At 35.3% G+C, this 25981-nt stretch overlaps 1 protein-coding gene across 2 annotated transcripts in view; it reads right to left on the bottom strand.

Annotated features, from left to right (window-relative positions):
* The window catches only part of ADGRL4 (adhesion G protein-coupled receptor L4), a 99984-nt gene that overhangs the window by 7845 nt on the left and 66158 nt on the right, over positions 1 to 25981 (bottom strand). The window contains exons 9-14 of one of the 2 annotated variants that reach the window (XM_005665361.3): positions 24664 to 24869; positions 19410 to 19583; positions 17509 to 17712; positions 15301 to 15521; positions 15105 to 15171; positions 3344 to 4820 (exon numbers count right to left, since the gene is read on the bottom strand). In XM_005665361.3, the coding sequence (XP_005665418.2) occupies positions 4815 to 4820; positions 15105 to 15171; positions 15301 to 15521; positions 17509 to 17712; positions 19410 to 19583; positions 24664 to 24869 (878 nt within the window). In that variant the 3' untranslated portion in view covers positions 3344 to 4814. Of the gene's footprint in view, positions 1 to 3343; positions 4821 to 15104; positions 15172 to 15300; positions 15522 to 17508; positions 17713 to 19409; positions 19584 to 24663; positions 24870 to 25981 lie in introns of those variants that run through there. The other variant, XM_005665360.3, reaches the window with a different exon arrangement.

Raw genomic sequence — 25981 nt, 5'->3', positions numbered from 1 at the left:
TTCCCACTCGTGATATCTGATTACTTTTCAATATCTAATCAAACTCCTCTTCTCTCATCATTGATATCTGATCACCAGGCCTGTCACTCAGTAAGAAAGCTGTTAAAATGAGTTTAGCCAGAATTCTCCCCACCTTTGATGTCTCTTCTTAGGAATTTTCCATCCACCACCCCCACCATCCTTCTCCCCTACACATCACCTGTTGCTTGGCTAAACATTTCCTGCTGTCCTTATTGTATTCAGAGTTGAGCTCAATCTCCTTATTTCAGCAGTTTTGACACCTATCACAATAATCTTGAATAAAGTCTTCCTTACCATTTTAGCAAGGGTCAGAATAAATTTTTTCCTTAACAAAACTCATAACTAAATCCCAGGTCACATTATAATATTCAACAAATTTGGGGTAACTGGAAAAATCTACATTTACTCCTTTTACACTGCCTGCATTCTCTCTTTATCCATAAATATATAAGCTACTTTAAGTTCTTTTTCTAACAGAGTCAAAAAGCCTTAAACAAAGAATCAGTATCATCTAAAGATACATGGTTTTATTTACTTAGAGGTGGAAATTAAGTTGAAACTATGTATTTTACATGGTATGGAAAAGTATCTTTTGGGAGGCAATGTTTTATGAAATAAGTATGAACAGTCTGAGATGAGATAAAATAAAAAAACTCAAAACAAGAATATATAGACTTAAAAAGTATTTCTGATAAGAAATAATTTGCAATTATTCCAGAAGTACTTACTTTGAGGACTGATAGAGCATTGTCTGTATTTTATGTTACATAGTTGAGAATATATTATTAACACTGTGCTTAAAAGCAGTGTCTACAGCAATGAAAACAAACTTGAGTACTTTGTAAATCTTTAAAATATAATAGAAATCAATAATATTAACCTAAATTAGGAAAATGATGCCTTTAAAATGATTCATGCTTTCTCTCATCAGGCTTTACCTATGTGTACTGATTTTATAAGCTATGGTTCCGTTATTATTTATCTCTGATGTTAGTGTCACAAAAGCACAAGGGCAAATTAATGACTTGCAAATGAACAAAGTCATCCATCATCATTTTTGCCTAAGTTTTTAAAAATCAGTTTTAGCTTGTCAACCAGGAATCCATAAAACTTTTCTAGGAATAAACAAGAGAAGGACATGAGATGGCAAACATAAAAGTCTGTAATTCATTGATGCACTTTAGAAGAGAATGAAAATAGCTGTGAAAAAAAAATCATTCAAAGGCATGGAAACTTAACCCTTGAGAGGAAGTAATATTTTAAACTTAAAATCAGTCTCCTCAATTTGTCTTAATGGATATTTATCTATACAAAGATCTGTGTCTTGATGTCACTGATACATGCAGTTACTTCAGAGTTTGGCACACATGTTCTGACATCTAGCAGAGTGCATTAAATATTTTTAATGCCTTAGTTTCTTAAACAAGAAATTTAAATAGGTGGGATCCTGCTGATGAGAGATAGGGAGCTAATTCTGAAAGATTTAGACCTACAGGTACATTCAACCCAAAGGTTTCAAACTCAGACTTCAAAATGAAGCATCCTAATCAGTCATTTTTTCCTTTCTTAGTCTTTTTCTCAATAATTGATGAAGCCATCTATATGCTGATGTCAGATCTTGCCAGAAAGGATGAGAAGATTTTTCTTACAACACTTTTAGACCTAGGCTTTAATTTTTCATATATAGCAAATGAGATCTTGTTTCTTTAAGAATGTGTCATGAGGGAGTTGTGCTGTAGTGTAATGGTTTAAGAATCTGACATTGTCTTGTGGTGGCGCAGGTCTGATTCCCAGCCCAGAGCAGTGGGTTAAGGATTCAGCATTGCTGCAGCTGTGGCTTGGGTTTGATCCCTGGTCTGGGAACTTCCATATGCTGAGGGTGCCTCCAAAAAAGAAAAAAAAATGTGTCTTGATCACTATTGATATATATTTTCAAATAATTTTATTACCTTTAAATTAACTGGCCTAGGACAAACCTTCTTCTGCCAAAAGCTGGATGAAAGCTGGATTTCTACTTGACCACAAAGAGTCCATAAAAATATAATAACAAAAAAAAAACCTCTTCTTCAATCCTAAGTCACTGCAGAGATGGCTAAGTAGTTTTCAATTTAAGCTTTAAAATGAAAAGATGTCATCTATTCATTAAAAAAAAATCTACTAACTAAATCAGCATTAGCACTTACGAGTTTTGTCTTTTGATTTTCTTGTTTTAAAAAATTATTTTCTAATTGCAATCACTCTTTTATATGCCTTAGTTACAGTGATATTCACATAGTATTGGAGCATGGGGTAAATGGAAATAATATGCCCTCTCCAAAAACAATGTCTATACTTAAGGTCTGGAACCTGTGAATACAGCAAAAGGGATTTTACAGCTAGAATTAAAGGTATGGACTTTAGGATAAGAAATTTGTCCTGGCTAAAATAAGTGCTCTATGTAAACATGTGAGCCCTTAAAAACAAAAGAGGAGGAGAGGAGAGATTCGTCAGAGACATGTAGCAGAGGGCAGAAGAGATGAGGCAGAAGTGAAGGTCAGAGAGCATGAGGACCAAGTGGGCCACGAGTCAGGAAGAAACGTGGGAAGCCTCTGCAAACTGAGACTGACCACAGTCCAACAGTCAGCAAAGAAAAAGATCACGTGAAACAGAATTTGGCCAATATCTTGAATAAACATGGAAATGAATTCTCCCCAAAGCCTCCAGAATGGCTGATGCCTTGATTTTAACCCAGTAAGCTTGTAAGCAGAAGAACCAGCTGAGCTGTGCTGTAGACAGATCTCTGACCTGCCACACTGTGAGCTAATAGCTCTGCAGGGTTTTAAGCCACTCAAGTTTGTAGTAATTTGTTATGTGAGAAACACTCTGTATTAATTTTCTGTTGCTGATTATATATAGATATGAAATACCCTATAATTACAGGGTTTTTCTTCTTCTTCTTCTTTTTTTAATTTTTTTGCTTTTTAGGGCTGTACCCATGGCATATGGAAGTTCCTAGGCTAGGGGTTGAATCAGAGCTGCAGCTGCCAGCCTAGGCCACAGCCACAACAATGCAGGATCCGAGCCTGGTCTGCAGCCTACACCACAGCTCAAGGCAACACCGGATTCCTGACCCGCTGAATGAGGCCAGAGATCAAACCTGAATCCTCATGGATACTAGTCAGATTTGTTTCTCCTGTGCCACAATGGGAACTCCCCAGTGTTTCTTACTTTTAAAATAAAAATTTAAATCTAGTTTAAAATAAATACTAACTTATTTATTTTAAATAAATTAAAATTTAATTTATAAATTATTATAAATAATTCATATTTATTATTGATGTTCTAAGTATATGGTGGGTAATCAATTACATAAAAACATTTATTATTTGTGGATTTGCTTCTGTGTTTCCTAAAATAAAAAGATCAAGACATGTTTATAGATTGTCAATGACTTCCTCTCCAGCAAGTCATAAAAGCAGTTTGTACTTTCAAGTACCTGTCACATTTTCTTCATTATAGTACTTACCATTCTTGGCCCTTCTCATAATATTGCCAGGTTAGTAAATAAAAAATAGAGGAGGGTAGTTAAATTTGAATTTCAGATAAATAAATTAATTTTTTAGTATAAGTATGTTCCATACGACATTGGGGAACATACTTACACTTAAAAATTAATTTGTTGTTATCTGATATTCAAAGTAGACTGGGCATCCTGTGGTTTTTATAAAAACTGTGCCTTCATAGCTTCTGAATAATTTTCACATCTGAGGACACTTAATCAGACTTGGGCACCCAGGCCACAACAAAAGTCTTAATCAACAAGTGGGCAGAATACTGCCTCATTAGGAAAAAAAAGGCTTCCCATATCCCTTGAGGTAATGTAACTGCTCTATTTTATTATGGCTAAAATCCCATGGAAATATATCATCACCTTAAGAATTAAAAAAAATCACACTTCATATTTTTAATGTTTCCACTTGGAATATTTTAATAGCTGACTTTTTTTCAAAGTTTGAAAGAATAATTTACTTGTCGCCAAACAGAATTAAAAGGTGAGGAGAAGTAGACATTTATAAACATGAAGAACAGTGACCTCTACAGATATAAGTGAATTTCCTGAGCTTATTTTTTTTGTTTTGTTTTGTTCTAACTGTAGATGGTTATAAGCCATAGAAATATACTAGAAAAGGAATAAAGATGAAGGAGAAAAACTATGTTAAAAGTACAGCAATTGCTGGATTTCATGTGACAGACAATGAAAGCTGAGTGACGGAATCTCTTTTGTTACACTACAAATGAGGAAAAATGTTCCTTGTATATACTTGCTGTGTAAAATGAGGACAGAGGTTAGTAACAGTTAGAAAAGTGATATAAACTGATATAAATCATTTGACTATTACTGAGCACCTAAGACAGAACTCATACAATTAAATTCAAAGATGTATCTAAAGTTATCACCAATTTAAAAGGTAAAAATAGAAGAATGATGTAGGATTATTCCCCAAATTTAAAAAAATTTTCCTTTTTAACTTTTAAAGGATGATTCTTTTAATTCCATTTCTTTTTTTTTTTTTCTTTTAATGGTAACTCCATTTATAGAATCGGCATCCTTATCCTCATGTACATATCAGAGATCCTGCGACTGGAAAGGACTCCATGACAGGTCTTTTTACCGATCCCACTGCTTGTGAAAAACTCTGATATCATCTGTTTGGGACCTTGTTTTATGCAGTTAAACCGAAATGCCAATGTTAGAATTCCTAGTGAAAGCATGCCATAGAAGACAGATCCAGGTAGACAAATGGATGCAGCCATTATTCCTAAGGTGAAAAGAAATAAAATAAAAGTGCTAAGTTATAACAAATGCTTCATATGTTATTTCTTCTGAGAAGTCCTCTCAAAATAATCCCATTTCCATGATGATGTTTTCTTTCTTTAAATTTCCTTTGGGGAAAAGAATTAACACTTTTGACTAACTACTGTACTTGGTGCATCATTCATTTATTCATACAACAATATTACTTGAGTGATTACTACTTGGCCAACCTCAAGGATACTATAGTGGGAGAAAATCTGTAAAGTTTTACTCTCCAAGAGCTTTGGTCTCCTGGGGGACAGATGTGAATTAGTTATTAATTGGTCATTCAAGCTAATGTCTGTGTAATTATAAATGGAGGAAAGTCTTCAAAAAGAAAAAAAAAAAAAAAAAAAAGGACTTCTATGTAGGCTTATACCAAACAGATTGATTATAGACCAGTGAGTTAGGGAAGAACTTTCCTCGAAAGTGGTGTCTAATTGATACCTGAGAGGAGTTAACTGGATGAAAGACAGCCAGAGGAAGGCTATAAGAAGTGTTTTGTGTAGAGGTGCTGAGATGGGAAGGTACACAGAACCTCTGAGAAACTAAAGCAGCCAATGTTATCCCAACACAAAAACCCACGGGCGAGTTGTGTGAGATGAGGCTGCTGAGCAGACAGGGGCCAGAACACACGCAATGCCTCCGAGGGCAAGTGTCCTCTTTACCCCCGTGTGCTGGGGCCTAGCATTTGTTACTTCTGTTGCCCAGTGTTCAGCTCAGTTTAGAATTTACTCGAGTCTTTTATTCATTTAGTCTTATTAAGGTAAGTTTGGTAAGCTCCACTCCTAGCTTCTGTCATGGCTCCTGGGGAAAGGTGTGAGAGTCACATATGCAGTGGCCATTCTGACTTTCAAATGTACCTGAATATGGAAGACAACCAGCAATATCCTGCCTTTCTTTCCAGACCCTATCCAGATACGGGGTAAACATCCCCCTTCACACAAATATGCTCAGGTCCAAGTGGTCAGGCACCATTACCTCCTTGGCTATCAGGGACAACGAAGAAGGATTCAAAATGTTTATCACTGTCAGCACGTAGTGCTCTACTCCAAATAATTTTACTCCATAGAAAAAATTACTTTTGAAAATAGTTTTTGGAACAGAGCTGATTTGAAGTGTTTTTATTGCCTACATCTCATTTTGAGAAAGGTCTTGACTTTGATGATAAATACACGAATAGGTCACTCTTATCATCAGCTTTGTTAGAGGTTTTAGACTTGACACCAAGAGCAATGTAAAGCCAAGAAAGATGCAAACAGTGGGTGAAGAAATGTTTGGATTTGCTTTTCCAAAATGTTACCTCAAGCTTATCAAAGTGCTGTCATGCAGTTGTTTGTTTATACATGCCCACCTGATACGATGTTTGATACAATGTTATTTCACTTAGATCTTCCCAGGTCCTAGCACAGCCTTATTTAGGGCTTTAATACTTCATAAAATTTTGACCTATTCTGAAGGATTCAGAATACTGTACCTATTTTTTCTTCCAGATTTTTTTCTTTTCAAACTTTTATTTTAATACTACCTATATTGATAGAGTAGTTCAGTTAAAAAAAATCACACAGATTTTTCAAAAAGAAAAAAGAACAAATTATTTTTTCTAAAGAAAAGAAATCTCCTAATTAGAAGGATGGAAATAAGGACAATTAAAAGTGGCTGTGACAACAAATTTACCTTTCAGCTTTTTCTTGAGAGAAAATGAAAAAAGGAATTTGAGCAATGAAATGTCAGGCAAGGCACTGAAAAGTACTTACGGATGAATATCAGTTAAAAGAAAAGTTAACATCCAGACTCTCTGTATTCCACATATTGATCCAGAGACTGATATAGTCAGGTTTCGGGTAGTATATTTTGGTTAGTTGTTAGATATGCTTGCCAAGTATTTAGACAAAGCAACACAAATGGGGGGGGGGACATCTGCATTAGACAATATTTCCCTCATGTTCGACAAGATGGAAAGTGATTTCTTTTGACATCTGCACTAAATAAAACAAAGGCCTGAAAGTTCATGAATAATGATTAGAAGGTATACAGTTGCTGGGTCTCTCAAACCAGCGACTGAAACTGTTGGTGGAATCTGGATGATGGGGGACAAGTTTTCCACGGAACTGACAGAGACCTACTCCTTCCAATTTCTTGTGCAAGGAAAGATGGAACAGCACAGGATGTGAACTTGGAAAGCATGAGCTTCCCTCTCCCACTCAGTAGCTGGCTGATCCAGAGTAAACTGCCTAAGCTCTCTAAGCCTTAAAATAAGTTTCCACTTACTTAAAATACATTCAAAATGGTGACTCTTACACAAATGAAGGTGAATTAATCTCTACGGAGTAAAGGCTGTGCCCTAACACTGAACAACTTGGGTTTTCATTTTGAATAGATACCATCAGGAGGCTTTTTTTTTTTTTTTTTCTTTTTCTTTTTCATCAGAAGGAATTCTAAATGTTCCTTTCTTGGGAAGCCCTGAAACTAGACACAACACTTTTATATGAGAAACAGAAGTCAAGACAAAGCCACACAAATAGTCCATTCTCTCAGAATAAATACTTTATATTTTGCAGAGACTACTGAAGGGGACAGAGGGGCATGGTAAATACTTATAGGGAAGATTAAATATTTTCCCATGTGTTGAATAAGAGCTCAGCAAAGGATAGCACAGACTGACTCAAAGAAAGGCTCACTCTTGTAGATCAGCTTCGGGGTAAGGACACTGTTACACTCAGAGGATGATCAGAATTAGAAGAATGACCAGAATATGTAGTGTGCTCTCAGCCAAGTTTAATGATTTTTATGTATTCCTTGTGAGTAGAAGCTTGAAGACTTCATAAGAACATACATAATTTGCTTTAGTGTAACAATTCTTCTTAAGGAACTTCTTTAAAAAGTTATAAATAGCCTAACCCCCACAGGTACTTATAAAGAGATAAGTCAAGATTATAGTTACTAGATCTAGTGAAAATCTAGTAACACATTATCCTTAATTAAATGCTATTACTATCTTAATTTTGATGTATTCCCGAAGCTTTTGTGAGGATTAACTGAGATGCTAAAAGGGTTTTGTAAAGATTAAAAGACTATACAAATGTAAAGTGAATAATAATTCTAATGACTATTTTGCTCTACCAATATCCCTAATGATTCCCTTCTCTCCATTTCATTTTCTAATATCCCTCACTCTAAAGCTGCATTTATAAGAAAATACCAGTGATGAATGAACTTCACCTTGGTTGGTTTTTTCTAATTGAGTTTGAGAGACCCAAGGGATTTTGTTCAATGTTTTTTCTGGGGGGAGGATCTCTAATTTCTATGAAGTTATTCAATTTTTATGAAATTTTCTAGTAGAAGTCCCAAGGAGATTATCTATGAAGTATTTCCAGTAAGACTATAACTCCAATGAATGGGAATACATTGAAAACTACAAATGTATTATTTAAGTTTTTTTAACTCCACTTTCTCTTTTTAAAATTCCAGCTACCTGTTTCAAGAAGGGCAGAATAATATGAAAAGAATAGCTAAATGTTATCAGCACCAAAATTCTTATTAATACACAATATGGAGAAAAGGTTAGAGTATTAAAGTGCCTTGAACCACAGAGGTCACTAAAAGAAGCATCTAACAAATAGGCTGCCATTAAATTAAAACATGTTATTAAAATGTTGATGCTGTTGTACATAACATTTAAAATTTGCAATGAATACTGTTTCTAATACAGCTTCAGTGGGGTCATCTAAAGGACACTGCCCAAGCTATGACTTTAATTCTTTTTCTTAGATTTATGCCATTTAAAGAAAGCTGCAAATGCACTCTTATAAAAGATATTGTATATCCGACTCTCCATGAGCAGCTCCCAATCAAGAGAATTGGGAATGTTGCCCCCATAAGAGATTTGATTGTGTCTGCAGACAATTTTGGTTGTTGTATCTAGGTGGTGATGGTGGCAATGGTGCTACTGGGATCTGGTGAGTGGAAGCCAGAGATGCTGCTAAACTTCCAGATAGCACAGGCCCCCACAACAAAGATTTGGTCCTAAGTGATGTTTCAGAATCTTGGTCTATCATAATTTTTCCTTTTGGTTTATAAATTCCAATTTAGCCATTAGACAAAACACAGCAGGTGACAATATATAGTGTTGGCAAAATTGTTGGGAAATGGACATTGTCCTATATTGCTGATGGAAGAGTCAATTGAAGTAAATGTTTTGGAGGCAATTTGTAAATTTAAAAATCTGCCTCTACTTCCATTTGTACTTTTTTTTAAAAAAACTGAAGTTCTGAAATTTAGTTGATTTACAATGCTACATTAGTTTCTGGTGTACAACACAGTGATTTGATATCTTTATACCTTATGCACCATACAAAGTTATTATGATATTACTGACTATATTTCTTGTACTTACATGATACTGCTAAGAAGAACTTCCTAACACATTTAAATAATAACTATATGTAAGTGTACTGAAATGACGATTCTTGGTGCAGCATCATTTGTAATAAAGAAATATAGGAAACAAATTAAATGTTCATCAATAAGGAAATGTTTAAATTAGAGGATCCTCATAACATGTAAAGATTAAAAAATGGTAGAATTATATATCCTAACAAGGAAGATAAATATGATATATTGCAGGTTATATGTAATTCAGATCATTTGAATTTATAATCAAATTTCTTGCTTACATTTATACATACATATATGCATACAGTCTATATATATCTCTGTGTGTATGTGTGTGCACACATAGCAAACGTCAGGAAAAATACAGAGCAAATATTAAGAAAAAGAGTAGTCAGTCATGAAGAATATGATGTATGTTTTGAAACATTCACTTTTTACTTTCCATAGTTGTGATATTTGCATTTCTTTCAAGCTTAGGCAATTTGTGAAATTAAAAAAATGTAATAAGAATATATTAAATGACAGCTAGTATACATAGACATGCTCTGTCTTATAAGGGTTATGTAAGGAATTCATTTTTGAATAGGTTTTAATAGGTATTTCCTGTGAAAAGTGAACTAAGAGATTGTAGACATAATTACAGAACAATTTGAGGAGACCACCACAAAAAACTGAGTGGAATTCTCGGCAAAGTAGCAATACAGAAACACCCAGTTATAAGAGTTGTGATTTAAATTCAAATGAAAGCTCTCATTTAAAAAAAAAAATAAAATGCCTTAATTGGACCCACTTTAATTAGTATGTGCCTCAGTCAAGCAAATTAAATTTTTCAACACTGAACATGTCTATGGGAAACTTCAATTTCTACTTAAAAGTTATATTATTTTCACAAACTCTTCTTTATATTTGTGTACTTTAATCATTTGCACAGTTTTAGTTGAAATAATTCAGCATTAAAGATTAAAAATATTGAAGAAAGAAATAAATTATGGAAATTATCTGCAGTTTGCAGCTTGCTTTACAAAGATTTCGAAATCTCTTTCTTGTACAGCTCAAACTTTCCAAAGCATGGCTGGGCCTTTTGATGTATAGTTATAATCTTAACATTCTAAATGTACTGATTCATAGATAGAATCAGTGGGGTCACTGGTTCATACCTCAGAATTCTAAAGATCTTTAATATTAGTGAGCCAACACCCGAGGGTACTTTCATTTGATCAATGCAGAATATGTTGCTGCTCAAATACCGAAGTAGTTAACACTTATCAGAGTAGATTCAAAGCTTGAAAGTTTCTTTGAAACAACATACCTGGGGTAAAAGAAGCTATCAATGCTGAACTCAGTTCTTACGCATTTACATATTCTCTTAAAGGTATTATCATTGTAACCCCAAACCAGATATGCCCCAGGGCTCCATTCATAAAAACAAGCAAAGAGCATTCACTGGGAAATAGTCTTAACTTCATTGAAGAAATACAAGGATTCCATGTAAGAATTAAAGCCACTGCCAGTTGTTCTATAGACTTGTCTTCTCAGTGTACGAGTCTTCTCAGATTTGTTCAGAGAAAACTGTAAAAGCTATCTTACCCCTCAGTTAAAGCCAGGCATAATAGCCACGACTAATTATCTACTTAGATCTGAAGGCTCACTTCTGTTTTATCTTTATTCTGGAAAATAAACACTATATAGTCTATTAAATTTCTATTGCTTTTCTTTAAGATATTTCACACTTTGTTTCATTTCATTTAACTTTTCCAGCAAAGTGTACTAGAGACACACGTTACTTCCATGAAGTAACAAGCACATATAATCACATCTTGCTATAATTAAACAAATGCTGTCACATCTTCACTAATATTTTAAAAATTAGGGAGTTCCTGTTGTGGTGCAGTGGAAATGAATGTGACTAGGAACCATGAGGTGGTGGATTCGATCCCAGGCCTCACTCAGTGGGTTAAGGATCTGGTGTTGCCCGTGAGCTGTGGTGTAGGTCCCAGACACATCTTGATCCTGCGTTGCTGTGGCTCTGGCATAGACTGGCAGCTGTAGCTCTGATTTAACCCTTAGCCTGGGAACCTCCATATGCTGTGGGTGTGGCCCTAAAAAGCAAAAAATAAAAATAATAAAATTAGGACTTATGCTTTATACACATACACTTATGCTTTTCACACAGACACACACAAATTTTTGTTTTGCAAATTATGGTTTTAAAATTAGTGCTTTGATATAATTTTTAATACAAAAGGTGAAGCTAAGACAGCCAAAGATTGCCCTTCAAATTTTTGTGTACTTTCCTTTTTTAATTTTTAAAGAATAGATGTTTTTCTAAAAAAAAAAAAATTCTTTTACCACATCTTTGTTGGGTTGGGCTGCTCTCATTATTTTCATTTTACATGTGAGGAATCCAGAACACAGAACTGTCAGGTAGCTTAAGAAAGATCAAAGGGTGTTTTTTCTTGCCTCATTTATTTCCATGGCCTTTATTAGTGGATCAATTAAAATACACAGATAATTATTGAGGATTCGATATCTTCTCTGTTCCTCATCTCAGTGATGACTTCCAGCCTGTTTTGATCTCCCACATCTCACCAGTATCACTTATATTTGATTAGATGACATTCTTTGTCATTTGTTTGCCGTGCTTTCGAGAAGCAATTGGGCAGGGGATAATTCTTCTATTTCCTTTGTTCTCCCACCATGCCCAGACCACTTCAACCATGGTGAATTAAATAACATGGCCTGGCATCTTTACCTACCAGAATATCTCCAAACATAGGTTGATGCTTTTCATTCAGTAAATCTGTGCAGACAAGTGTGGGGGTTGGATGGTTGGTTCTAGGATATGTTCCTCCATGGACAAAGCTCAGCTCCTCTGCTGCTGGGGGCTGGGAGGGTCTGATTACTCCTTGTGATGGAGAGAGCTTCATGACATCACTTTGGTTTAACTGATGTTTATTACTGCTGGTAATCTTGACTTATGTGATGGCCACTTATATGGCATGTGATTTTCTTAGGGTAGCTATTTTACTTCCATCTTGTCCTTTTCTATTTTTCAGAGAGGGCCAGCCATGCCACCATTCGACACTTCTATTTGATTCACTTGATCTGGCAACCTTCTGGGCAGCTCTACAACTTTTCTTCACTTCTCTAAGTTTCCTGTGCTTATAGGATAGCTGACACTTCTGCGTGTTCCCCTCATCATTTTATTCCTAGCTACACTCTATAATAACCCTTTTCCTCCCTGATGTCAAGGGGACAGTTCAAGAAGCATGCAGCCTATAGGAAACTAAAAGCAAATCTGGCGCTCTGTTGGCATCTGACCCAAAGTCAGGGGACATATGTCAGGATATCATAAAAATTTGCTCATACTCTGCTCTTGTATATCAAGGAGACAGGACAATTCCACAGGCAAATTGGCATTCCATCTGGGATCAGGATGAGTGTTTCACACTGACTAGTTCTGTTTCCATTCTCTGCAAACCTGTGAGAGTACTCCTCCATAACTTGTCTTTAAGGAGATGGGGGAGCACTTATCTTTTTTCCTCACTGGCAGGTTAAGGAAAAGCTTTTCATAGAGAACAATGCACTCCCTCAAAGACAAGAGACTCCTAACTCTGAGCCATGACCCTCTTAGCTCTTCCCCTCTGGTCCTCTTACTGGGCTACAGCTGGTTCTGCCGTCTCTTTGTAAGACCCCAGGGAAGTGTCTGGCCCAAACTATTGGTGGCTCTTTTTCAAATGTTGGGTGCTCAATACCTCTTTCTATTTATTTATTTAGTATTTTCTTTCTAGGGCTGCTCTTGTGGCACATGGAAGTTCCCTGGCCAGCCGTCAAATCGGAGCTGCAGCTGCTGGTCTACACCATAGCCACAGCAACTCGGGATCTGAGCTGCATCTGTGACCTACACCACAGCTCACAGCAATGTCGGATCCTTAACCCACTGAGAGAGGCCAGGGATCGAACCTACATCCTCATGGATACTAATCGGATTTGTTTCTGCTAAGCCACAATGGGAACTCCTCACTTTGTGTTTTAACTCAATATTATTCTGCGCCAACAGGAAAAGTTTTACTTAATGTTGTATCAAACAGCTGAATAACAATAACAATAATAATAATAATAATAACAGTTAAGAACAACAACAAAAATATGCTGGCATTAGCACATAATGCCAAGGATAACCAGAGCAATGGAATTCGCTTCCATTCAATAATTATTTAAAGAATTTCTACTGTTTCTAAAGATACAAAAAAGATAAGCAGTATTCAGTTTTAGGGTCAAACTGAGGGGCCTTATGCATTTCTTAAGTAGCCTAACCCTCTAGTTGAATGGAATGATCATCATACCTAAACCATAACTAATATTAATTCCAGATTAGGACAGTGTGTTGTTGTTCATTTAGGCTTCTGGGAATGTTTATGGGACTCGTTTGTAGATAAGCCCATCTAAAGTCTGCCCACCTTATTCTAAGATAATCCAAAATTATCTTTTCCCTTATAGAAGCAAAAGTAAAAAAAAAAATAATTTCAGGGAACATTTCTCGCTTCTTACTGTAGTGAAATATGCTCCTATTTTTCTCTGTTATCAGGAAATTTCTAGCTCACCACTTCATTTAAACTATAAGAATTTACTGATGCACAGAACTTTCGCTTGTGCAAAACAGTATCAATGAGGAATCAGCAAAACTAGAATACATAGGTAGGTAGTGGCTTCACACAAAATTTTCAGGGCAATGCATGAAAATATATGAATAAGACATGTTCAGTCTCTATTCTCACGTGATTTGAATATTTAATTCTAAATACCCTAACTCTGAAGTTGTTTTAGGTGAAATCTTGCAAATGGTTTCTTTTTATATTACTAGGCTCATTAGGAGAATTATAAACTGTTTTCTGCAATGATTAGGGAAATACCATCTCTGAATGCACTTTATTTCACCCACACCATTAAAAATTAAGCCTCGATGAAATTTTCTGCTTTGCATTTCAGGTCTTTCCCCACTGAGCAGCTTCCTCAAAACCATAACAACACACAGGGACAGAGAAAGAGAAAAACAAATTCAAAAAGATAGCTAGCTTTTGGTCAAAAGATACAGATAAAGTTGTCCAAAATATTGTCACAATGCCTTCACGGACAATTCATTCTACTGTAGAGCCTTGTCAGACTCCCAGTTTCATCGACAGAATATCATATTCACAATGGCTTTGAAAACTTATAGCACTTAGAAATGCTCTGGAGACATATAAAAGTGTCTTTATTTGGAATGGAACATAGAATGGCTGCCAAATTTGTAGGTTTGAAACCACTTCCAATAAGAATTAAAAGGCTTTCTTCCCAGCTGAAATAGGGCTATCAATATATGACTTGTCTGCTCATGGGAAATAGTGGGTTCTTGTCTCTGATGTCGCAATTTAGTTTAAAATCACTTTCATGATGACAGGGTACATGAGGATGATAAAACTATAAAGATGACAGTCTAATCTTCAAAGATCACTGATCATCGATAAAAGATTAAATAACGTAAACATGTGAAATGCCAGATTATCAGCTGGTTGGTACACTCTCAGTACTGAAGTACACTGAGATACAACTGATATGTGAAAAATGCTTTTCCTGCATATAATGCAAAAATACATCCTCCCAAGAGGGGCAAAAGAATTGTAAAAGCTGTGAACTGAAAAGGTATATGTTTTTTTCTCAATGGTGATTCAATACATGTAAAATGCTAATAAATGAGAAACTGTCAATTGCTCAAAATTGTTTTCCCTGCCAAAGTAATGCCTGAGGCTGAGAATTTTAAGCACCCTTAAGTCATAACTTTTTGAATTCTAACCACAATTTTAAATATACTTACAAGAATGATCAGACATGCTGGTCCTATAAAACTCCAAATAAAGTTGTTTTCTGTGCTAAGCCAACATCTGAAAAGTAAAGAAGAGATAAAATCTGTAAATACGTTTGTAGGTACTGCAACAAAGCAAAATTGTCAATGATATGCAAAGATGATTTAGATTTCCATTTCAAATATTTATGAGATCATCTCAACTTACACTTTGGTGGTGCCATAATATCTGTAACCTAATGATGCTGAAAATCCAACTACCACAGCTGGGCTGAGATAGCCAAAGATATAAAAGTTCTTGTGCAAAAATCCCTTGTTGTAGATGACTCCTACCACAATGAGGTAGAGGTGGATGCCTTCAATGCACATCCATGCAAAGGCAGCTAAGAAGAAGTAATGCAGCAGCCCTGCGATGATTGAACAAAAGAGCTACAGAGCAAAGAAAGAAAGAAACCATAAGCAATGCTCAACATTACCATAACATATAATCCTGACTTTCTCCAGAAATTGGGCCATTTTATACAATGCTTGGTCACATTAAAATTAACCGCCAGTTTTTTAATTTTTATCACTTCCCTCGATTTAAAAGAGCTGTGCTTTATTAATGTGAAAGTTTCGCCAATCCTGTGATAGAATTAAGTTGCTATTCTTATCCAGAGAGGTCTATGTTTTATACATTTATAAATTGTGGATTAGTCATACGTAAACCATGATTATTCCAGTGACTTTAGTTATGATTTGAGATGATTTCTGTTTTGGAGATGGCTTTATTTTATTCATGCTCAAAGAATGAAAATTACTGCTAATACTGTGTTAAATGAAACATATCCAGTATCTTGATTAATTTAAAATACTGAATTTACAAAACAGACAAATGATGATATACTTTACAAAAAATATACATTTAGAATCACTGTAAGTTGTAAGATTTACCAAGTAAATTTCAGATGGATTTCAGTTAAATACTATTTATTAGTATTAATTTCACATTTAGAACTAGAGTTAGGCTTATAAGTAATAATAGAAACCAAAGTAGTTGCATACTTCTGAACTGACAGAACAAACAATCTTTTACAGGAGAGATAACATAATAACATATACCTATTGCACTTAATAAACGTATAATTCAAGAATAATGACATTACCTACTAAAACTGGAGAGTACTATATAAGGTTGAGGATAGTGATTTGCAGTGAGATTTGAAATATGGCTTGAAAATAGGAAGAATTTGACAGGAAAATAGAATTGAAAATAAACGGTATACGGAACGGTTTCATGGTGAGGATGACAGTGGAATGAAACCGAAGGAGGAGTTAGGCATTGCAGGATAGTGAAGGGTACACAAAATTGGAAGGTGTTATGAATACCACTGCAAGCCAAACAAAAACAGATACAGCGTTTATAGCCCACCGTATACTATTTAAAATAGGTGCCTGGCGGCATCTACTTCAGAAGAAAACCTTGGTAACTGAAGGTTTGTCTCAGTACTTGAAAGATTACTAATAAGAATGGAAATAAGGAGGCAATTTCATCTTTTGTGGCCATAAGCCTGCACTTCTCCATCTCCAAATGCAGAGCCCGATGCACCTATTGCCCCAGGAAGGCCACTGCTGTGCTTGTGCTTCCGATGGCTGCTGCCAGCCACTGACCGAAGACAGCGAGACTTGCCTGCTCTCGCGATACTGGCCTTGTGACTCCGACTCAGGGTCTGCTGCAAAGACTCCTTGACAATCACGCTGACCTTTCCTTAGAAATGCACTACCCTGTAAAGTGCTTCTACCCACTCATCCTTTCTCCTCTCTTTCCTTAACTCAGGGTCAGACCTGCATCCTGGTCTGAGGACTCTCCAAGACTCTCTCTTCCCATTTTCTTTCACAGCCATTTCACCTAATAAATTTATTGCATCTTTTATCTCACTTTAGTGCCTGCTTCCAGAAACACCCAGACTCAGAGAATATGGGAACTATTCAGGAAGGCTCTAGATCGATAATAGTGGAAATTGGTTAGAAAAGTGCAGTTTCTAGATTGAGCTAATTTGTCATATTTCAGTCTACGAATCTTAGCCGCTTTTGTGTTCACTCCCCGGGATGAGAGAAACGTTCTTTCAAATTCTCCCGCTCTCCTCTGTTTTTGTTTAACGACCATGTAAAAATAAAACAAAATAAAATTAAAAAAGGTTATTTCTTCAGTTTGTTGCCAAGTTTTCCCAGTTCAGCATGATGGACACTGTGGTTAATGGAATTGATGAGCAAATTGCTTAAATATGTTAGCATTATCAAACATGGAAAAGACTTGGAACAAAATAGTGTGTTTGCCCTGTAAGCCCTTACTTATAAGTCATGTTTCTATGATATATATACTTAGGAGAGTCAAAACTTAGAAAATAAAGATAGCGGGGAAAGGAGATCAACTTACCTTATTAGTATTTGTATTGATCCCCACAAGAAAAACAAATTCTGCAAGGAATAGGCTACAGCAGAGATTTTTGTGAATTGTTGTCCTGGTGCTTTGAATTTCACTGAAGAACCAGAAGGTAAAAATGCATATGGCAAGGCAAATCAGTGAAATAATTATTCCTAGTTGAGTGATCCTTGTAAGAGTATTATAATCTTTAATACCCTAAGGGAAAATAATAATACAGCAGTTAAGAGAATAACTCAGGAGCTTGTCAAAGGAACTACAACATATAATGAACTTCCTTTTTTTGGTGAAACATTAATCAAGCTGTTCATAAAATGTAAAAATACAAATGTGCATTTAGATGAGAAAAATTTTGTACTTTTGAAAAAGCTCAATATTCAGAGAAATCTGATATAAATCATGTAGCACCTTAACAGTTCTGTAATTAGCGATTTTTTTTCTAGGCATAGTATATATTAGTGTATGGTTTAACAATGTTATCATCATCAGTTTCATGATATTAGAAAGGCAATTCATTACCGTAATGTGAAAATGGTTAATTAAAGCAGATTTATTAGTGGTAAGAACGAGTCTTATTTCTATGCAGCAATTCATTTAAAAACATTAAACAAAGGTATCAGAAATGGTTTAATTCTAACCAAATGGTTTTATATACAGAATAGGGACATTTTTGCTTACTGAGCATTCAGAAAAAAAAATTCATCTTTATCACTGACATTATGTTTGGGCAGATTTATTTGGTCATGTTATATGTGCGATGGATTCTAAGTAAGCATGGAAATAAACCTGTAATTTAATGAAGATTGTGATATATGGATATAAAATTAAAAATACACAATGTAAAAGGAAGATACTGCTGGTGTACAACACACATAATGAAATTACTCACTTTAGAGAGATTTTCGTGTATAAAAACCTTGTGGGGTTCTACATTATTAAGACATGGTATTAGTTATAAATGTGCTAATACTTATTGACCAGGTATAAATTTTTTTTTTAGGGCCACATGAATGGCATATGGAAATTCCCAGGTTAGGGGTTGAATAGGGGCTGTAAGCTGCCAGCCTATGCCACAGCCACAGCAACGCCAGATCTGAGAAGCATCTGCCACCTACACCTCAGCTCATGGCAACACTGGATCCCTAACCCACTGAGTGGGGCCAGGGACCAGGGATGGAACCCATGTCCTCATGGATACTAGTTGGGTTCATTAGCACTGAACCACAACAGGAACTCCTGAAAGATTTTTAATACATTTATCGTGGGTAAAAATAAACTTCTGATACAAAGGCAAAAGCCCTTAAAGTCCATGTACATCAAAATATATACATGGTCCTCAAAAGCAGTATTAAAAGCTGAGTCAATGGATAGATATTTAACATATACTTCATGTATATTATGTACTAGTTAAGTCTTGAACTAAAAATAACCAAAAATCCAGACTATGTATGTCATAGAAGGCAGGCAGGAAAAGAAAGACTAAAAGGTAATGTTGAAACTGTAGAAATAAATTAAAAATACTGTATATACCCAAAGAAAGTATGTAAAATCATTGTGTTGAATTATATAAAAAAGGAGGAAAAATAGATTTATTAAAAAAAAAAAAAAAGACAGGGAGTTCCCATTATGGCTCAGTGGAAATTAATCTGACCAGTATCCATGAGGATGGGGGTTTGATCCCTGGCCTCCCTCAATGGGTTAAGGATCTGGCGTTGCTGTGAGCTGTAGTGTAGGTCACAGATGTGGCTTGGATCTGGTGTTGCTGTGGCTGTGGTGTAGGCCATCGGCTACAGCTCCAATTCGACCTCTAGCCTGGGAACTTCCATGGGCATGAGTGTGGTCCTTTAAAAAAAGAGCAAAAAAATTTATAAGTATGAATTGGAAAGTTGCCTTACAACGGAAGAACCAGAAGACATCAAAATTGCAAAATGTGTCAGGTGATTACAGCGGCATGAGGTGTGGGTCTCATTGGAGTACATCAGCTCACAGCCCTCTGAGGACCAGCTTCCATTCATGGTGTCAGGTAGGTAGTTCCAAAATGCACACCGACTACTATCCTTATCTGCAGTCTGAAAAAGAGACATTTTACTGATGGAAAAAAGAGAAAAAGTTATACATATGGTATCATTTCTATTATATTTAAAATACATTTTTCCTATCAATATAATTAAAACCATGACTAAAAAGTGAAGCTTAAAAGCAATGCTAATAAATGAGTGCTGCTGTTGTGTGAAAGAACTGAAGAATATCCTGCAACCAAGCTCTATCTTACCAGTACTGTGTCACAAAATTGTTTTGAGAATTATTATCAATTGATATCATGTATGCCATTTAGAATGGTACACGACATATCATATTATCTTCAATAAATGTTTATTGACTATGCACTAGATATTAGTTATTTATCCAGGTGCTAAAAATGTAACACTGAACAAAATAGAAAAGTGTTTGCACTGTTGACTTTACATTCTAATGAGGAGATGAGAAATTATTAAACAAACAAAAATAAACCAGGGAAAGGAGAACAGAAGTAATCTGAGGAGGCTTTTCTCAGGGGAAGATGTTTGAGAAAATACTTCAATTAAGTGACAGAGTGAGACCTAAAGACTTGGGAACAGGCAGTTCCAGACATTTGGAATGGAAGATGGAAAAGCCCTGAAGTGAGACCCAATGGGGGTCTTCCAGAAACATCTAGAAGCCAGTGTAGTTCCAGCAATGAATGAGGTAGAGTAGGGAGGATAAGATCAGAGTTAGGCAGGGGCTGATCAAATAGACTGCAGGATGGTTGTTCAATAAGGAGCAGAGTTCTCCTTATATATTAACTAATTGTAACACAATAATGCGCTGTAAGATTTAATAATTTGTTTATAGAATGTTGTACAGCCTATGATTATATCTTGTAGAAATAAAAACTATTTACAACAACTTATAGTTAACCAGGTGCTTTCTCATCTACTTTCTAAATTTGGTCCTCAAGAGTCCTGTGAGGTGGGTATTGTGCTGAGACGAAAAGATGTTAAAAAAAAAAAAACCCAAGATCAATTCTTGATAAGTAACACAGAGTCAAATCCAAATCTTCAGACAACTGTTCATTAAAGAAAAATTTTAGTTGAGTCTCAAACATGCAATGGGCACTGTGCTAAGAGCCAGGGAGTCTCAGATGAAAAGGTAAAGCACCTTCCCTCAAAGATGACAGAAACCCAGATGATTTTAATACAATTAAACAATTGTTTTAATGGCCTATATACAAAACCCAACACTTGCATCAACAGCTGGAGCACTGGTGAATTTGACTGGAATAGGTCTGGGAAGATAGTGATTGACTAAAATGGGAGAGGTGACGAGAAATTTTTTTTAAGAAAATTGAAACTCTGCATCCAGTTCCCCTAACACAGCCAGGAAAATGCCCAATCCCATTCTTGCAAACAAACAAACAAAACAGATAAGCTAAAGGAGCCAGAAGGACTCTAAAATTGGGGAACCAGGGTCAGCTGAGCGTGTTTTTTATCATTCAAAAAGCCTGGGACTGCCTGAGGGTCTGTGTGCATTGCTGAGCCCCACTGTCCATCCCATTCTCTTCACTCTCCCAATTCTTGAAGCACACTTCTGTCTTTAGGCATGGGACTAAAAGGTTTCTGGGAAGCTAAAGTCTGAGAGCAATGACTTTTAGGTGGTGATCTTCAGGATCTTCCAGTGAAACAGCCAGTAACCAGCCTGATGAAAATCCTCCAGTGAAGCACACCACTGCCATAAGCCACCTGAACACACAACCATCTTTCAAATACCTCATTATTAGATATGAACGGACAGCCATGAGCCACTGGACCTCTGAGGACACACTCTAGCATCAAAGACAGAGAACGAAAGCCAACAAGCCCAACAGAGGCAATCGGAACAACATAATGCAGGGAGCACAAAACAGTGTTTTGTTTTTGTTTTTGGGGTTTTTTTGGATATAAATAATAACCCAGAGAGATACTACACCCATGAAATAAAAGCAGAATTAAAAAATAATAAGGATTTTCTATTATCATTAAGTATGAAGTAGAAATAAAACATGTTAGCAGAAGAAAAGAAATTAAAAATGGAAAAGAAAACATAAAAAGAAAAAAATTAAGAGATTTAGCTTGGGAGTCTAATATAGAAACAACAGGAACAACAAGAGAAGAGATCAGAGACACTGGAGAGGAAGAATTTACTAAACAAATAATAATAGAAAATTCCCTAAAATTTGAGGCCACACATTTTCAGAATGAACAGACTGATATAGTGCTTAGTGCAATTAATGAAGAAAGATCCACAGCAAGATTCAATTTTGATTAGAATTCTGAGAATGAAGATCTCAAAAATTTGAGAGAGAACATGCAAAAGAATGCAAATTTTAGTAAAATATTAATTGCATTTGATTTCTCCAGGTTAACCTGGAAAGCTAGAAAATAATGAACAAGGTCTAGAAAATTCTGAAGTGAAAAATATGCTCAATTTATAACTCTATACCATGGAATTCATCTAACAAGTGCAAGGATAAGACAGAAATATACATACTTATCTAATAAGATAACACAAGAGCTCAAAACATGGACTTCCTGGGCATTTTTTCTCAAGAGCCACTGGAGAATGTTCCACCAAAATACAGAAATAAATCAAGAAAGAGGAAACACTAGGTTAAGAAAACATTGAATCTGACACAGCAAAGAGGAGACTTGATTGTGCAGGATGATGTGACAAGGATGTTCAGGCTGAAAGCTGTATAGTAGGCAAAGGGTAGACCATCTAGATAGGATCGAATGCACAGAGGCCTAAAAAGGATGTCTCTAGAACATTAAATTAGACGATAATCCTATACATTTGAATGTTCTACAAGGAGATTTATAATGCTATCAGAAAGATTGGGAATGAATTGGTAATGGATAAACAGATATCTAAGCAAGCTAAATTAGAGGAATTTGTTAATACCAGAGAAATGGTTCAGACTCTTTATTCAGCTGTGACTTTTTAATTTTGATTTTTCCACCAAAAATCTGGTGACATATGGGAGGATGGATAGCTGGGGGAGTGTGTATCACAGGGGAAGTGTGTGTACGAAAACTAAATCCACATTTCCTATACATAGAAGTCAATAAATAATACCTATTTTTAAAAAAAGCTTGAAATAGAAAGAGTTATTGGTTGTGGGTGAGGGAGATAGAGGGTCAATGGAAAATGATTTCCCTTCTTGGTAGAAACTTGAGGCTACTTGTTAGATGAGATACTGGCACCAAAATGTGGAGAGGTCCCCGAGAGGTAAAGTAATAGACACAGCACAGTTTCTAGGGAGGGATTCGGAGAATAGCATGGAGCAGGAGAGCAGCTTAGCTGCTGGAAGCATGGATTCTGGAGAAAGATTCAATGGGTATGAAACCTTGTTCTATCAGCTGGTAGCTTGTTCTACCAGTTCAGTGACTGCAGTCAGGTTATTTAATCTCTCAGTTTCCTTCTCTGTGAAATGGAGATAATGGTACATACCTCATAGGGTTCTTGTGTGAATTAAATGATTTTAATGAATTTAATGAATTAAATTATTTTGCTTTTTAAAAGCAAAATAATTGAGAAGAGAGCCTTGTTCTATATTAGCATTATTAAAGTATTGGTTGCTACTATTATTATTATAATTATTATATATATATTACTATAACAATATGATTAATATTCCTCTAAAGTAATAAACATAGGTTAGTTGGTAAAGGTGTAAATAAATTATCAGGATCTGTACAATGGAATATTACTCAGCCATAAAAAAGAATGAAATAATGCCATTTGCAGCAACATGAATGGACCTAGAGATTATCATACTGAGTGAAATAAGTCAGACAAGAGAAAGACAAATACGATTTGTCACTTATATGTGGAATCTAATAAAAATGATACAAAATAACTTGTTTGTAGGACAGAAACAGACTCAAAGGTTTTGAGGTCAAACTTGGGGTTACCCAAGAGGAAACCAAGGGGGAATACAATGGGCTGATGGGGTTGGCATGTGCATACTACTATATATAGGGTAGTTAACTAACAGGGATCTACTGCATGGCACAGGGAGGTGTGTTCAATGTTCTATAATAATCTATATGGGAAAAAGAATATGTATGTGTACTCATATAACTGATTCGCTTTGCTGTAAACCTAAAGCTAATACATTATAAATAAACTATACCCCCAATTTTTTTTTTAATTATCAGGGAATCAGGACGAGGAAGGTGTTTTATATGAGAGAGCTTCTATTTTACTAAAGAATAAAATGGGATCCAAGTTTTGCCTTTTGAAGAACTTTCTGGAATTTTTTTCCTTGAATACTTTCAATCTGTGTTTGAGAGAATTAATGGATGTGGGACCTGTGAATATGTAGGGCTGACTGTATGTTCTTTTAGTCCCCTGTTTCCCATAAAGATGCAAATACTATTGCCCAGCTTCAAGGGTCTCCAAATGGAACTTCTGAGGCACTTTAATTATGTACTAGGATTGAAATTGAATTGAAAGCCCAAGAAACCATCAACCCTAAAAATGTAGCAAACAATATGATTTCGAGTTTCCCTGCTCACTTCTAGGTCTATAAAAAATCTAAACACTTGGTTATTTCTAATAATGTTTTTTATTTTATGGTTTTAATTATGTATGGGTTTGAAAAAAGATTTAGAATAAAAATAAAAGAGTAAAATGATCTCAGATTATTTATTTATGAAATACTATAAACTTCTCTATGATTTTATTTTAATCAGCACCCAAACCCCTGAACATATGATTTTAAATGATATTTAGTAAACAAACACCCCCTCATTACGTAAGTAACATTTATATCTTTGATACTTTTTTATATTTCTTCCTCAAAGGTATGGAGAATTCCAAAATGAACAATGTGCTTAAAAATAAAACTAAAATATAGCTTAATCTCAGAGAATCAATATGTAAAATTGTTTGGTATTTAATAGAAAGTTTAAAGAGAACTAAAATTACAAAAATATTTTATAGAATAATTAGCTGAAAACAATTACTCTTTTAATTTTGCATCAGTATTTTCAAACTTAAGAACTCACATACAATTAAAGAGACACCACGAAAAAGGCTAACTTCTTTGAATGCTTCGCCATCATAATAGTCACCAGAAACACAACTTACCTTTACGTGACTTAATGTAAATGTTATTTTTTCAAGTTCATACAGTGTGGGTGGGTTTGAGCTAATTGAGACTGAAATTACTGAAGAGATGACTCTTCCATCCTCTTCAGCTTCATCATAACTTTGAGGTTCCAATAAGAAGTTGTCGGATGATGAAAACAAAGGGCCAATGCTCTTATAATGTAAAAATGCAACGGCAACATTGCCTGTCAGTCAAACAAATATATTCAGTGAAATTCTCATAAAACAAAAATGTATTTAAGCTCTTAAACATAAAAAGTGACCAGACAAATTCTTTAAGGTAGTTACACAAATACCCAGATACTAAAATGTGGGTCATAATATATATCTATGTTTACACTATCAAACAATATTAAGACAAATTCTCTGACCTCTAGGACCCTGAAACTGATCTTGGACTGTAGCATCCCCTTGGCACAAATTGTATTCAGGAGAAAAACAGTGTTAAATAAATTTACATCCAATGTTAAGAAGCAAGGTGTAAAGCGAAATTTTATTGAAATGAAATTTTGACTTATTACTTTGCTGTGCAAATATATGGATTAGAAAGATACTGGGAGAAAATTATCACAGATTTACAGTATTAGGGAAGTTTAGAAGGGAAAGAGTTGTGAGTTGCCACTGAGTTCACCCTCATGCCCACTGAAATGTTTCCTATTTAAATTGATGACACATCGTTAATGCAGTCTCAGGGTACGGAATTTATTGCCTTTTGAGGCAGCCACTTATCACATCCCTGACACTCCCCAAATGCAGCACATCAGCACATAACCCATTATGAAAAATGTTACCTGATCAGGACAGACATCACATGACTATTTTCCCCTTAGCATGGATGCTACACCTATATTAATGGATCACAAATCGCCTTGTTTCTGTAGCAGCTCACATCACTGATATTAAGTCTGTGAACAACTCAACATCGACATCTATTATCTTTTAAAATTCCTGTTGCCACTCAGGTCACATTCCTTCTCTATTTTTGTACAGAATTATGGACGGTAAATTGAGGAACTGAGATTCAGAATTTACTCTTGGAATCAGAAGCTCTGATTTTAGTCACTGCTCCTGTTTGTGTCTCCCCGCACAACCTTGAGTTTTCTCACGTATAACAGGATGGTAGTGATTCTCCTCCTGGACATTTACTAGGATAAGGTGGAAACCAAAGTAAACGTAAGAGAGTCTTCTGTAAAATTTAAGATCACTATATTAATATGATTATCATTATAATTATTACCTAGAAGCATTGTATATTTGCTTTAGATACTTGGACAACTTAGAAAGAACTCTATCATAT

The sequence above is a fragment of the Sus scrofa genome, chromosome 6 (genome assembly GCF_000003025.6).
Source record: "Sus scrofa isolate TJ Tabasco breed Duroc chromosome 6, Sscrofa11.1, whole genome shotgun sequence".
NCBI lineage: Eukaryota > Metazoa > Chordata > Mammalia > Artiodactyla > Suidae > Sus > Sus scrofa.
Note: the sequence above shows the minus strand (reverse complement) of the source record. Positions and strands in the feature narration are given on the sequence as shown.